The 16,097-nt window shown below is 38.1% G+C and overlaps 1 protein-coding gene across 3 annotated transcripts in view; it reads right to left on the bottom strand.

Annotated features, from left to right (window-relative positions):
* The window catches only part of CHM (CHM Rab escort protein), a 259,080-nt gene extending 243,242 nt beyond the window's left edge, over positions 1–15,838 (bottom strand). For all 3 annotated transcript variants that reach the window (XR_013813233.1, XM_079765428.1, XM_079765432.1), the window contains exon 1: positions 15,783–15,838. Coding sequence is in view for 2 of the 3 variants with exons in the window: in XM_079765428.1 (XP_079621554.1) it covers positions 15,783–15,831 (49 nt within the window). In the remaining variant the exon portion in view is untranslated. The remainder of the gene's footprint in view (positions 1–15,782) is intronic.
* Between the last annotated feature and the right edge of the window lie 259 nt (positions 15,839–16,097).

Genomic DNA, 16,097 nt, shown 5'->3' with positions numbered 1-16,097 from the left:
AGGAGAGGATAACTAAAAAAGAGGGGTCAAGTAATTTGCCCAAAGTCACAAACCCAGTAAATGGCAAAGTTAATACTGGAACCCAGCAAGTCTGGCTACAGAGTCTGTGCTCTTAAGCTCTATTGCTTCAGAACATTTAAATCTCTTTGTCCACCTCCCCAAGCAACCTTACAATTAATTTTCCCAAATGACTTGATTCTAGAAAATGGGTTCTCTAACTGGTAGATGCCAATAATGCTAGAAAGGTATTTACCTTTTGTAAATTAATAAATTCGCATTCAGTAGAAGCTATTAAATGTAGAAATCAAAAAAAACTAAAAAAAAATCATTTTTTCAAATACTAATGAAAATATCTATATAATCATTACCTATTTATATTAAAATAATTATGTGAATAAGTGGCATCAAACTGAATATTTGTATAGTTCCAAATTAGCAGTATACAGATTTTCAATACACAGGGGGAAACATGTATCCATACAATGGAGGCATCAGATTGTCATCATCCTAACCAGAGTCAATCTTAGCAACACTCATGGTGGGTAAACCTGATATTTTCTTCCGGTATGATCCTACATGACATCCATATCACTAAAGATGTACTCTAACCAAAAATGTTAACCTTAAAGCCATGGAGACTTTAGACAGAACTTTCAGTTTACAGGAAAAACACAGGCTAGAACAACAAGATAAATAATGCTACAAGAAAGAAAGCAGCCAAATCCAAAAGGGAGAACATTCTGTAGGATCACTAGCCCAGTCTCTTCAACATCTCAGTCATCATTTTTAAAAAGAGAACTATGTTAGAATAAAACAGACTTATAGAACAATACATGATAAAAATTGGACACAAGCTTGTACATATCAGCTGTAAAAGGTATTCTGGAGTGAAAAATTATGGAAAGTCAAAAATAGTTTGTGTACTAAATAGATAAAAATATACTGGTATAAATAGAAAGGTAAAGCTTGGCCAATGTGGCTAAGTGGTTAAGTACGGACCCATGAATCAAGAGGTCACTGGTTTGATTCCTGGTCAGGACACATGCCCTGGTTGCAGGCTCGATTCCCAGTATGCAGGATGTTTCTCCCTCATCAATATTTCTACCTCTCTACTCCTCCCTTCCTCTCTAAAAATCAATGAAAACATATTTAAAAAAAGAAAAATGAAGATTATTGACTGAAAAAGCTGCAGAACAGTATGTACAGAATGATCACATTTTGTGATAAATGTGTATGCTTATAGCATCATGTATTTCCTGAGGGGGGCTTGAAAATCTGAAAAACTAAAGGGCAAATAAATAGAATTATTTTAGTAAATAGGCATAACCTAATATTGAAGTTGAATATTTGCAAACTTAGAATACTATATTAATAGCAGTACGTATGTGTGTGTATGGTAATTACAGCTATATGCATCTCTGCAAATGAATCTCACCAGCATAACCCTGATCAATGAAAGCAAGTCACAGAAATAATAAATAAAGTAAAATTCCAAAAGTTAGACAAGTGTCAAAAACAGATAAAGTTAATATATTGTTCACAGATACATTACACATGTGATTTTAAAAAAAATTTTAAAAAGGGGGCCCTAGCCTGTTGGGCTCAGTGGATAGAGCATCAGCCTGTGGACTGAAGAGTCCTGGGTTCGATTCCAGTCAAGGGCACATGCCTGGGTTGCAGGCTAGATCCCCAGTCGGGGGCGTGCAGGGAACAGCCGATCAATGATTCCCATCATTGATGTTTAAATCTCTCTCTCCCTCTCCCTTCCTCTCCCTGAAATCAATAAAAATATATTCAAAAACAACAACAAGGGAACAATTAATACAATTTACCATTATGGTTACATCTGTGGGAAAAGAAGGGAAGATAGCTGACAGTGGTCACACAAGGAGCTTCTTAAGGTAATGGTAATGTTCTTTTTCTTTAGCTGGGTCATACATACATGCCATTCACTTTATTATTGTTCACTGAAATAAATAAAAACACATATGTACACACACATATACTTCATTTGCCTATAAGATATGTATAATAAAAAAGAAATATATGGACCAGATCCTGGGCCATACTGTAAGACTGCCTACTTCACCCGTTATCCAGCCTTCTTTGAGATGTTGGTGTTCTTTAATATATAGCACTTATATTATTTTCAAATTTTACTATGGCAAGCAACTTTAAAATAGATGTTGTCACCCTTGTTGCTTTTCACCTGTGTTGAAAGATTTTCTCAGAATAAATTCTTTGATCTGTAGTCTAAGGGAATGAACATATTTACAATTCTTAGTACAAACTCATATTACGTTGCCAAAGTGTTATTTATACATATCGACTGAATACAATTTCATCAACAATTAGCTATTGCTCTTTTAATTTAATGATGTTTAATTATTAGTTTATTTTGCATTTGATTCTTAATAAGCAAAAATATTTTCCCAACAGTTTGTTGACTATTTGAATCTTCACTTGCCTATTTAAATTATCTACCTAGTTATCTATAGAAATACTGATACTATTCACATAAAATTTAAAAGTACTCTTTTTATGTAATTAGTCCTGTTATGAGTTGCAAATACTCCCACTCCATTTTCCTTTTTTTCCCCCAGTTTGCTATTTTTCACAGTAGGTGCTATAACTTTTTTATATATTACCTTTTGTTTGATATTTCAACAGGGAAAGTTATCTAGTCAATCTCATTTATGATCTGAAAATGCAAATTCAAACAAGGAAACATTTTTTTGGCTATCAAGTTGACAGTAATTAAGAATAAGACATTCATCAGACTGTCAAACCTCAGAGGGAAGGTAGGGGAGGGTGGAGGTAAGGGGGAGAGATCAACCAAAGGACTTGTATGCATGCATATAAGCCTAACCAATGGATACAAACAACAGGGGGTTGAGGTCGTGAGTGAGGGGGGTTGGGGGGCTAATGGAGGGATGAGGACACATATGTAATACCTTAATCAATAAAGGAATTAAAAAGAATTAGACATTCATAGCTAATGTTGAAGGAATATGGGGAAATAAGCATTTTCATACTCTGCTGGTGAGAATATAGATTGGCAAACTTTCCTTAAGGCAATTCTATATAATAAAAGGGTAATATGCAAATAGACCGAATAGCAGAACCAAACAACCAATCAAAGCATAATATGCTAATGATATGCTAAGGCTGCTCAACCGCTGGCTATGACATGCACTGACTGCCAGAGGGCAGTCAGTCAACTAGTCGACCAGTCACTATGCTGTGCACTGACCACCAGGGGGCAGACATTCGACCGGTAGACCAGTTGCTCTGACATGCACTGACCACCAGGGGGCAGATGCTCTGACCAGTAGGTTATCTTGCTGCTGGGGTATGGCTGATCAGGACTGAGCGAGATGGGCCGGACATGACCTGGAGCCCTCCCACGGTCCCTCCCTGGCCCCATCGTGCACCGGTGGGGTCCCTCACCCTGGCCTGCACCCTCTCGCAATCCAGGACCCCTCGGGGGATGTTGGAGAGCCAGTTTCAGCCCAATCCCGCAGGCCACTCCCCTTGGGAGGGTGGCAGATGCAGGGCTCATGGCTGGCAAGCCCTGCTGCGGCAGCTCAAGCCTCTCCCGATTGGGACTGATTGGGTGCGAGCCCACAGCAGGCACAGTGGGGCCAGGATGAGCGGGAGCAGCAGGTAGGAGCTGCAGGCTGTGTTGGACTGTAGGTTTCTGCCTGATCCCTGCAGGCTACCCAGAGGGACCCCACCCATGCACGAATTCGTGCACCGGGCCTCTAGTTCATCTATAAAAATCAGAAGTGTTACTGAACCATCCCCTAAAAATTCAAAGCCACAATTACAGTTCTAGTATTTATCCTGAGGAAATAATTAAATATGTACAAAAGATTTAGGTACAACGTGTTCATCAAAGCATTAGCTTATAAAAGTGAAAAATTGAAAACCTTAAATGTCAAAAAAAGTTGTTTGTTAAAATAAATGTCAGAACATTTATAGAAAATATTTTCTAAGCATCTATTTAAAATGGCACTTAATAATATTTTTAAATTACATAATCATAGAGTTAGAGAACAGATTAGAGATTGCCAGGGCTTAGAGATGGGGGGAGGAAGGTATCTGTGACTATAAAAAGGTACCATGAGATATGCCTATAATGAAACTTTTCTGTATCTGAATGTGGTGGTGTTCATACCAATCTACATTATGTGATAAAATTGCACAGAACTCAACATACACACACACACACACACACACACACACACACACACACACACAGTAAATGGAAAACTGAAATTCTGAATAAGATCATTGGGTAAAGTAAATTTCCTGATTATGCTATCGTTATGCAAGATATTACTCAACAATGGGGGAAACTGGGTGAAGCATATAAAGGATCTTCCTATATTATTTCTTACAACTGAATGTGAGTCTACAGTTATCTCCAAATAAAAAAGTCTTTAAAAAAGACACTGATGTATAATATTTGTTTTACATGGAGTAATATTCATGACATAGTATGAAGTGAAAAATTGAAGGTTTCAAAACAGCACCTATAATATGCTACACTTTTATAAATATAGAAAAGTATACATACATCTATACACATAAAGTGAGAAAAGGTCTAGAAGTATATACATAAAAGTTTTATTGTTATTATTTGTTAATGACAGGACCCTTTAAGGAAAAAGGGTCAATTAAGATGCATCCACTGTAAGTGCTGACAATTGTTGAAAATTGTAGGAACCAAAATAATAGTCAACCAAAAAAAGAAAAGCTTCATAAACATGATGAGTTCCATACTTGATCTTGAAAATTTAATGTAACAAGTGAAGAAAACTAAAAACACATAAATTGGCAAACCCTACCATACACAAACAGCCTATAGGTAATTTTTAACAATGGTTTTATTTCAGTGGGAAATTATATATCTTGGAATCAATGAATAATTTCTAGGGAAACAGATTATCAGTTGATATATGACTGTATTCTTTTATCCAATTTCTTGCCATTATTTTAGTGGCTGTGGTTCTTTTTATTCCCAGTTTTAAAGGATACATAACCAGGTCATTCTGTTCACCTTCATCAAAAGGTTTCTAAGCTGACACAGATGTCATGTTATCAATAAGGAGTTAACACCACAAGACTTTGTTGGCATCAGGCTTTGATGTCAACAAAAGTTAACTCCCAAAAATAAAGCAACTGCCAACTCCTAAGCTAGGGCACACTAATCTAATATTGATAGTATAAGGTATTTTTTTTTTACCTGGAAGAATCCAACAAGCTCAATCTAATACCTCAGCTTTAGTCAAAGGAACTCCAGTCTTAACAGTTTGACCTACGTCAAACTTAACTACAGTCTTAACAATTTGACCTACTTCAAACATAACTAAGCCTTAGTTTCCACATTTGTAAAATGGAGATAATCGGTACCTACCACAAACAAGGTTATCTTGACAATTAGATGTGATAATGCATTTAAAGATATTAGCACAATATTTGGCATATAATAAGCACTAGGAAATATTTTTCATATGTTTAACAGTGAATTATAGGTACTGAAATTAATAACTGTCATGTATTTGGCTTAGATAGCTCATGCCAAAGTAACGCAATTCCTAGAAAAATGAGGATTAGAACTCACAACTCGACAACTTCCTGATATGCCCGAAACCTGTATATAAGACCTTATTTCTCTATATTTTAGCTTGTGTAAACTTCTCTATGATAATTATTTTAAATCCTATATAGAAAAGTTGTTTTAACAAATGTGCAAATTTCAATCACAAATATATGACCCAAAACATTCCAAAACAATATAAAATGATGAAAAATGCTAATAACTAAGGTCATTGTAACAACATGAACTCTGGGATGGACAAATAAAGATATGTAAGAACAGTACTCAGAAGAAAAAAGCAGATGTTGGTACTTTTCTAAATGTGATATAAAACAAGCCAGTCAAGTAGTATGGCATTACCCACTTAAGCTCTTGGTAAAATCCAATATGAAACACTTAATGCTAAGCACCACACTGGCCAAGTTGTCCCTGGTCCCTTCTCCTGTCTATTTGCAAACTATTTTTTAAATAGTCTCAATATGAAAACATGAGAGCTGTCATAATCACGATGCTTTGTCTCAATATGAAAACATGAGAGTTCTCATAATCATGATGCTTTGAGAAATCAGTATGTGTGATAAATTATCTCTTTTTACATTGCCTTTTAATAAGATTAGAAAAGCAAAAAGACAATAAATGGATCTTTCAAAGTATCTCTACTTTCTTGGCCATAAATATATATCATATATATATATATATATGTGTGTGTGTGTGTGTGTGTGTGTGTATATATATATATATATATCTCAAATGTATTACAAAACCATATATATATATCTGATATATATATTATAAAACCATATATATATATATATATATATATATATCTGATATATATATTACAAAACCATATATATATATATCTGATATATATATTACATCTCAAATGTATTACAAAACCATATATATATCTGATATATATATATATATATATATATATATATATGGTTTTATAATATATACATAAATATAAAGTGGGAACTAATGGTAACTTTTAGTCTACTGTACTTCTAAAACCATTTACATACAAAGCAAACACAGCCTAACTTTTCAGTTAAAAGACTCTGCACTAAAACTGAATAGAAGATAATTTAGTATAACAGGTCAATCATGAAGTTATAATTGTTTCTGTGATTGGGATTTTATGTTAAACATGAGAATGTGATGGTGAGCAGCCATATTTTATTTTAATTGCTATAGCCTGAGTTATCCAAAACATCATGAGAACACTGGAGAAAATGACAAGAGGCATGCAAATGAAAATGATGCTGCAGAGGGAACTCTGGTAACAGATGCGACTGTATCTGGGGAATTGGTTCAAACTTATGATTTACAGGGAAGGGAAAGCCTCTCCCACAGATTCTTGTCCAGAGTCAGATAACTCCCTTTACTTTTCTAGGTATTGACAGCCTTTTTTCTGACAGCAGAAAAACAAACAAACAAAAAAAAACCCATATTCCTCCATCAGTAAATACCTGAAGAATTGCAAAGAATTTTTTCATAACACCAAAATCTGTAGGCTTTCATTAGCTCCTTCTGCATTCTCACATTAACAGTTTCATGCTATACTCCAAATAAGATAAATTTGTTCAAAACCTTTAGGCAAAACAAATGACGCAAGCTGGTGAACAAAACAGAATAAAGAAAAAATATAAAACCTATAAACCACTAAACAAAAAAATAGAAATAATGGTAAAAGACACACAAAGGTTTTTCCCCACTAAGCGGCCAAAGGGAAGAGGAAGAAGATGATGACTCAAACAGGGGAATCTTCCCAGGGCTCTCCGTGGAAAACATGAGCTCTTTCTGGAAAGTACTTCTATAATGGTATTATGGGCTATAAAAATCAACTACATTTTCTGAGCAAACACTAAGCATTTTACAGGAATTATTTCATTGAATCATTATTTAGAAATTTAAAAAATGAAACTTGGACATTAAAGAACACAAGAGGCATTGCTCATTCAATCTGAGGTTGTACGATTTTGGAGCCATGATATCTACCACTATATATATTGCTGAAATGAGATGTATACATATCAAAATAAACAAAATATATGGATGGTATAGCACTTGCAAAACTAAAGGACTTTTGAAATACCATTTTCATTCCCAAACTTTAAAACATTTTGCCCCTGGCCACCCCTCCCCCCCAAAAAAAATGTGTAGATAGACAGAAAGATTAGATAGATAGATAGATAGATAGATAGATAGATAGATAGATAGATAGATGATTGATGATAGATAGGTAGAGATAGATAGATGATTGATGATAGGTAGATAGAGATAGATGATTGATGATAGATAAATAGATAGATAAGACAGAGAGACAAGACAGACATATAGGAAGAGGGGCTGTATGCTACAGAGGAAAATTCCTGTCCTATGACCTACATGCAGATCCCAATCCTCAGATAATATGTCATTAAATCTTAACCACAGCCATGTGACTATTCTCTTTCCTTTTTGCTATTCTTATCTCTGTTTTACAATTGAGGAAACTTGGTAAGGTGAAATAATAAGGTGCCCAAGTTTATGGAATAGAAAATGGCAAAGCCAGAATTCAAGTCTGTGTCTAACACCAGGTTCAGTGTCTGTCCACCATTTTTTCACAGCCAACTCCTAAGACCTGGTGCATCACTCAGGCAAACTCGCAGCTTTCAGAATGCTGGTTGAAAGCCTAAGGAGCAGGAGCCTTGCCCTCCTCTGCTGTTTCTTTCTCTTCCCATAATCTCTCCTTCTTCTTAGGAACCATACTAAGGCAATATAAACATTTGCAATTCAAGGAGAAGGTTTATGCAAAGCTTAAAAACTACCCAGAACATCCCACAGAAGGCTGGGAATCTGCCTCCCATTCTTTTCATGAGTTTGTGCTGCGCTCTGACAGCATGGTGTGGTGTTAGTTTAGAGAAAGCTCTTTCTGAACTTTTTTCTTTACCAGTATAATCCTGTAAAGTTGTTGTGAGGATTAGAAATGATAAATATTCAAGGGCAGTAGGTAGAGCCTTATTAATTAACTAGAGGCCCGATGCACAAAGATTCATGCAAGAATGGGCCTTCCTTCCCCTGGCTGCCAGCACCGCCTTTGCTCTGGCTCAGAGCCTCTTTTCCACCTTCCCACGCTGCCCAGAGGCCCGGAGCAGCTGGGGCGTTTCGGAATGCCTGCGTCATTGCCATGGTGATGACGCAAGTGTCCCGCCCCGCCCCCAGCCACTCGCGCCTGCGTATACAAATTAACCCGCCATCTTTGTTTGATTAATTTGCATACTCACTCCTGATTGGCTGGTGGGCATTGCAAAGGTACGGTCAATTTGCATCTTACTCTTTTATTAGTGTAGATGACAGTTACTTATCCTGGCAGCAGGGTCTAATAGAAAACATACTGGGAGTCAGGAGTACTAAATCTATTATGGACTCTCTTATTATGTGATCATGGTCTCTAGATACACTGGGTGAACTCTAAGGACTCCTTTCATTTTTAATATCTGTGCTTTTAAAAATGAATGTAACAAATGCTTGTTTTAAAAAAATCAAGCTGGACAGAATAAAATTATGTAAAAAGTGAAAGATCCTACCCTAGCCTGTTTTGCTCAGTGGTCAGAAAGTTGGCCTGCGGACTGAAGGGATGTGTGTTCAATTTCAGTCAGGGGCACATACTTCAGTTGCAGGCTGGATTCCCAGACCCAGTTGCGGCATGTGCAGGAGGCAACCAATTAATGTGTCTCTCTCACATGTTTTTCTCTCTGTTGTTCCCCCTCCCTTCCACTCTCTCTAAGAATCAATGGGGGGAAACATATCTTCAGGTGAGGCTTAACACAAACAAGAAAAAGTGAAAGACGCCTATCTTGCCCTGTTCAATACATTGCCAAGGTAAAACTTGTTACCACTTTCATTATTTTATCTGTATTCTAAATATATACAGGTATATATAAACATATGTATATACAGGGTTTATAGTTGTTCCTATGGAAAATAATATAATTAATAAATAATAATAGAAGAACTCTGTTTCACATACTCAACTGTAAACCTTTTTGCCCCACCCTGTATTTTACATAGTGATCTACTACACACATATGAACTGTTTCATAAAACTATACTCATGCTTACTACATGTAATATATTCTGATCTATTCTACATATTTTTTAAATGTTGAAATTGATTTCACGACCCGAAAATAGGTGACATCTTTCAATTAAAAAGAGAAAAAAAACACCCTAGCCGGCTTGGCTCAGTGGATAGAGCATAGGCCTGGGGACTGAAGGGTTCTGGGTTTGATTACAGTCAAGAGCATGTACCTGGGCTGCAGGCTTTTCCCTGAGCTCCTCCCCCAGCCCAGGCCCTGGTTGGGGCTCATGCAGGAGGCAACGAATCAATGTGTTTCTCTCACATCGATATTTCTCTCTGACTTTCCCACTCTCTTCCATTCTCTCTAAAATTTAATGGAAAAATATCCTCAGGTGAGGATTAAAAAATAAATAAATATTTTATAAAAAGGAGAGGGAAAAAAACTCTGCTCTAGGGTCCATGGATGTTTGGAAATACAAGCAGAAGAAGTATAGACATCCTGTGATGTTAGAACCACATATAGACTTCCTAGAAGAAGATTAAATGAGATATATATAAGGGAAATCACTTGGTAGAAACTGGCACAAATAGGTATTTGATAAATATCAGTTTCTTTGATACCTCCTGCAGTATTGCTATCCCCCAATGTTTCAAGAAGTGTAGGTACCTACCACCAACATAAGCATTATAGTCAATGGGTTGCCAGCCAAAGGCTAATTACCTTAACATTTTTGATTCTCCACTAACATCAAGGAATGGAGCTGTGCTGCCTACATGATAAAAACAGCTTATCATTTTCAAGAAAATGTTTTTTATGAGCCACTTTGATAGAAAATGTGGTAAGGTATATTAAACACTGACCTGACTTCTTACAAGAACTATACGGAATCTAGCCTTTTCTCAAGGACCCAGAGTCATAATTATGTACACATAACAGTAAATTTTAGAGCTGGCAGATGCCTACCTTAGAGATCACCTAATCAAATATCTCACTTTGCAGATGAACAAAATGATGTCCCAAGAGATTTTGCAATTTGCCAAAAGTCACTCAGTAGGAAGGTCAAGTGATTCCCATTATGCCATATCTATTATTGTACTACTAGAGGCCTGGTGCACAAAATTCGTGCACAAGTAGGGTCCCTAGGCCTGGCCAGCAATCAGGGCCGATCGGGGCCTTCCAGATGCCAGCCAGGGCCTTCTTTTCGGCTGTTGGCCAGGGCCTTCCTTCCCTGGCTGCCAGCTGCCAGCCAGGGCCTTCCTTTGTTCCGCGCCATCCCCTGGTGGTCAGCGCACATCATAGCGAGCGATAGAACTCTCGGTCTCCCAGTCGAACTCCCGAGGGGACGTTTTGCATATTAGCTTTTTAGATAGATAGATAGATAGATAGATAGATAGATAGATAGATAGATAGATAGATAGATGGATGGATGGATGGATGGATGGATGGATGGATGGATAGATAGATAGATAGATAGATAGATAGATAGATAGATAGATAGATAGATAGAGGATAGATCCTGAGTTCTATCTAGCAAGGTAGTCAGGATTTAGGAGCAATACCACTTGTAATTTCCATGTGTGTTATTTTGGTTATCTCATCTCTTTCCTCATAATCTTTAGCAGTAAGACTCATAAAAAGGATTTATGTGTTTATCCTCCACAAAAAAAAAATTTTAAGCTAGCCTATTCCACAACCCATCTTAGGAGAAGAAGTCCAAAATATTACTTGTGTAGTGTACTTGAGAAAGGAAAGGGATGCATATTGCATCGGTATGTGGCCTTCAGAAAGCAAGAAGTATGCAATGATAAACCCACATTGGCTTATGAATAGCTCTGAGGATGTAACTGTCAGGAACCACAAATAGTTCCTTAGAATAGATAAACTGCACAAGGGCAGGGGCTATGTTTTCAGTAAATGTGGATTGAAAACACTGACAAATGAACGTTTTTCACTACACTAAATGGTCCCAGACCATTGTACTGTTTGATGTAGGTTTGCATTTTAGGTATTAGACTCGTCCCTTCGCCATAAAGATATGAACTGTTGCTTATGTCTAATGGCACCCCACACCCAAACACAGCTTTTGTAAAAGCTGATAACACTTCCTCTATCTTCTAATAGGATGCTTCTAATATACTCTGAGAATGCTAGAACCATTTCTAAAGAAAGAATTAAAATGCCCTAAGTGAGAGCCTGAGGGATTCCCCTATATAAGAATTTTGTATTACCATATAGCTCTTGCAACTTCCATCTTGACTGCTCTACTGTTGAGTTGGTGACTCTGCTGCAGATTGAAGGTTACAGAGGTTGCCAGATAAGTTACCTCCAGTGAGGTGTTATGTTACTGGGACTATTTTTAACCTGAAACCAATGATACTTCTCTACAACCCACAAAATTAACATTCAAATGTCTTTTCAAATTGCAAAATGTCTTGAAAATGACAACTGTGTACCCAAATTAAAGGCCACTTTCTAGACACTTATCACATATCTATTTTTGTCCTCTTCCTTGAGATTTCAGTTGGTTCTCCTTCCTTATTCCATCTTGTCTATATTTTCCATGGTTCAAGTATTTTATCTTATTTCTCTGTCTTGAGGTGTTCCAGAGATATTTCCTGTATTTTGTAATCAAAAGGAAATGGATTTAACTAAGAAAATACATACAAAACTTTATTTTCCCATAATTTCTTCAAAACATGATCTTAAGAAAAACCCTGTACTATGAAAAATGAAAAAAAAAATACAAATTACTCAAGGTGATAGGGATTTAAAATATTTTCCAGAGATTTTACTTGATGAATCAATTACCTGTTAATAATTTTTTAGCTAGAACTAAATCTGCTAAAAGAAAAATTACAGCCCAGCTGGAGTGGCTCAGTGGTTGAGTGTAGACCTGTGAACCAGGAAGTCAGGGCACATGCCCAGGTTGTGGGCTCGATCCCCAGAAGGGGGTGTGCAGGAGGCAGCTGATCAATGATTCTCTCTCATCATTGATGTTTCTGTCTCTCTCTCTCCCTCTCTCTGAAATAAAAAATATATTTAAAAAGAGAAAAATTACATTTCAAAGCACATTCATGTCTCTGATATATGCATGATTAATTCTGCTTTTGTCAGTAAAACTTAAGCTATGAAACACTGCTTTGCCTGATTTACTCAAGCTAGTACATTTAGTAAAGCAGCGTTTAAAGGCTACCTTCAGCAAACTATTTCAGAAATAAAATATTCCAAATATATTAAAAATAATTCCAATTAACTAATGATTGAGTTTATTAGAATCATTTATTGGGGAAATAACTTTTATCCAATTTTTTTCACTTTAACATATCTAAAAAAAACACCTTCATATCATAAATTCAAGCAATGTGCTTGATAAACTCAGAATATGTTCACCATTAAGTGACTATAAAAACATAATTTTTTAATATTAACTTCAAATAAGTTCTTCCCATACTTTGAGTAATAACATGACTCTCACTAAAATAAATCTAACATGAATCTTTTCCCAGATACCAGATGCCTCATGATGCAATTTTCTGGATCAATCACAGTATCTTCCTACCTCTATCATAACATACTCCAACACGATGGATATAGTCCATATTGTAAACTGAATCACATGGCAAAATATCCTATATAATAAAAGCCTAATATGCAAATTGTCCCCTCTGTCGGTCGTTCAACTGGGAGTTCGACCACTCATTATGATGTGCGCTGACCACCAGGGGCCAATGCGCTGCGACCTCTCACCAGCTACCTGGGGGTCCGGGAAACGGGGATGGAGGTGCGGTGAGAATGCAGGGTGTCTGCTGAGCTTGCTCTCACTCCGCCTGCTAACCTCCCCCGGGACACCAGGGCTCGTGTGCCAGGGAAGCTCCCAGGCTCAAGTGCCAGGAGCCCGCAAGGAGCCCACTCCGCACCCGTGTGGCCTCTTCTGGGTGAGCGGGACCACAGCGGCCCATCAGGCTCCCCGTGGGTTAGCGCAGGAGCCAGTCTGCAAGGCCAACCAGGAGAGAGCGTGCTGCCCCACCCCTCCCCTCCCCCCCCCCCCGCCCCCCGGCTTCCATGCAGCACCACTGGGCGGCCCAGAAACCCATGCTGCACCCCGGCCCGTGGCATCAGCCGTGCTCGCCGCATCTTCATGTGGGGACTCAGGCGCTGAGACTCAGGAGGAGGGGGGCGCGCGGGGGCCCGGGGGCCCAGGTGCTGCCCAGGGCCCAGAAGTCAGCTGGGACCTGCCTTTCCATGCCAGATACTTGCGCTTCGATCACCGGCCAGGCCTAGGGACCACACCTGTGCACGAATTTCATGCACTGGGCCTCTAGTTTATTATAAGAACAGCATTTAATAATAAGAATTATCAATCATCAATTAATTTCAATCCAGATAAGGAAAAATAAATCAATGATTCAATAAAAATTTTTAAAACACCCCAAGTTCCTAGGTAACAAAAAAGAAAGGCAATTATATAGAACTCAAGTATGGTACAACAACTACTCTAAAACGGATGTTGTTCTCAGTTTTAGGATAGACTGGAGAGAATAACTGAATAGTCTATTGGCTTCTTCCAATATCTATTCACAGCAATTACAGACTAGTTATTTGCAGTCATGCGGTTTTCAGGATGGGAGTCAACATATCTTGGCTGTGCTGAGAATAATTACCCAGGTGCAACTAGAATAAGAGAATTTTGGTTAGGCAGCAACTAAGACTATCTAGTTTACCCTCCCTGTATTCAAAAACAAGGAAACTGAGGCTCAGACAAATTAAGTACCTAGCCCTTGCAATTCACACAGACAAATAATAGCCAAGCCAGGTCTAGAACCAAATTTTCCCAATTATTTCTACTAATATGAGTTAACACTGAGAGTCAGAACCATTGATTCTCCTTCTAGGATAAGATGGGCCTTTGGAAATTTACCAGCTGTGTGATCTTGAGCAAACTGCAACCTTTCCAAAGCCCCTTCCCTCTTATTTTAAGTTTAGAAAATGCATACTCTAATAAGGTTGTTGTAAGGATTTCATACAGCTTGTAAAATGCTTAGCACCTCAATTAGCAAATAATAAGCATTGGAAAACAGGTAGCTATTATTACTCCTGATCTGGAAACATTTCTGCTCCTACTGTTTGAGAAGACAAGAAATTGAATTCAATAACACAATGGAAAAGGTCTGATCCATCAGAGCTTCTCCAGCCTACCACATTCTGCAAACAGGAAAAAAAACCATCCAACAATCTATTTCACCACATCTAAAACCCATCCTTGACACTGTTAAGAAAAAGAAAATACCAACTGCTGCCAAATGTCTTCTGCCATGTGTTGTACATATAATTTGTTAACTAGAAATTGCAAAGGGGTTTCTGGCTCCACCCAAAACATGGAAAATAAAATGGTGGGACAACAAGGGGAAGCTAAGATCACACATCTGAACTGGAATTCGCAGTAGCTTGTTCTCAGTTCATTTAGTTGTGGGCAGGGAGGAGGGATGAGAAAACAAAATTATTTCTTTCTGCATCATAAAGCAGAAATAATGGCTACCTCAAAAAACACAATTACCTACACTTCTCAACACAATAGAAACGAATTCGTTTCCTTGCCCTGATAAATTAAAACGCACACGGATAACAACTGAGCATCTTTTTCGAAAAACTGAGGATTCAGCGGTATCCGAGCTGCACTGAACCCTAGGATTATGAAACATTCCTATGAAATGGAGAGACAACATTATGGGAAATATCACCTTGAAATCAACAAGGAAGGAATCATGTCATGCCAAAGGCGTCTCCATTGATAAAATCCCGACCCTCCATTCTCATGACACTGCAAACCCACCCCACTCTAAGGAAATTACAGGTATCACCCCCAGCAACCAACCTCGGCATTCGGCATCGACCGGATCGACCCCTACTCAAATGGCGCTAAGCACCAGGGGTCCCAAGCCCCTCCCTGGAGCTGCAAGTCCTGCGCTGTATCCCCACTACCTCACTTCCTTTCCGTCCTCCCTCCCATGCTCAACCCCTGGCATTTCTCGCCAACCCTCGCCACTGAGAGAGTTGGTAGGAACAGACTTCCAATACTTTGTCAGGGAAGTACCAAAGCCACAACATACCCGTCCCTATTACGATCACATCAAACTCCGAAGGGAGATCATCCGCCATCTTGACAGGAAATATGTCATGTGACTATTGCTTGTGAAAATGAGATCAAGTTAGGCATTGCCTTGGTAGAAAGCGGAAGAGAAAACAGTGCATTCTGGGTATTGTAGTTCTTGGATGGCGGGTCCAAGTAGCTAAGCATTCTATTTGCAATGTTTGCTCGAATGTTAAAAGCTCAATTCATTTTCCAGGCCGAGTGCAGTAGCGTGTTTAGCCTGGGAGGTTTGGAATAGAAAAGAGATGTCGATTTTATTACGATGGCTAGGATG

The sequence above is a fragment of the Cnephaeus nilssonii genome (assembly GCF_951640355.1).
Source record: "Cnephaeus nilssonii genome assembly, chromosome: X".
NCBI lineage: Eukaryota > Metazoa > Chordata > Mammalia > Chiroptera > Vespertilionidae > Cnephaeus > Cnephaeus nilssonii.
The sequence above is the reverse complement of the archived record's forward strand: the minus strand, read 5'-3'. Positions and strand labels throughout refer to the sequence as shown.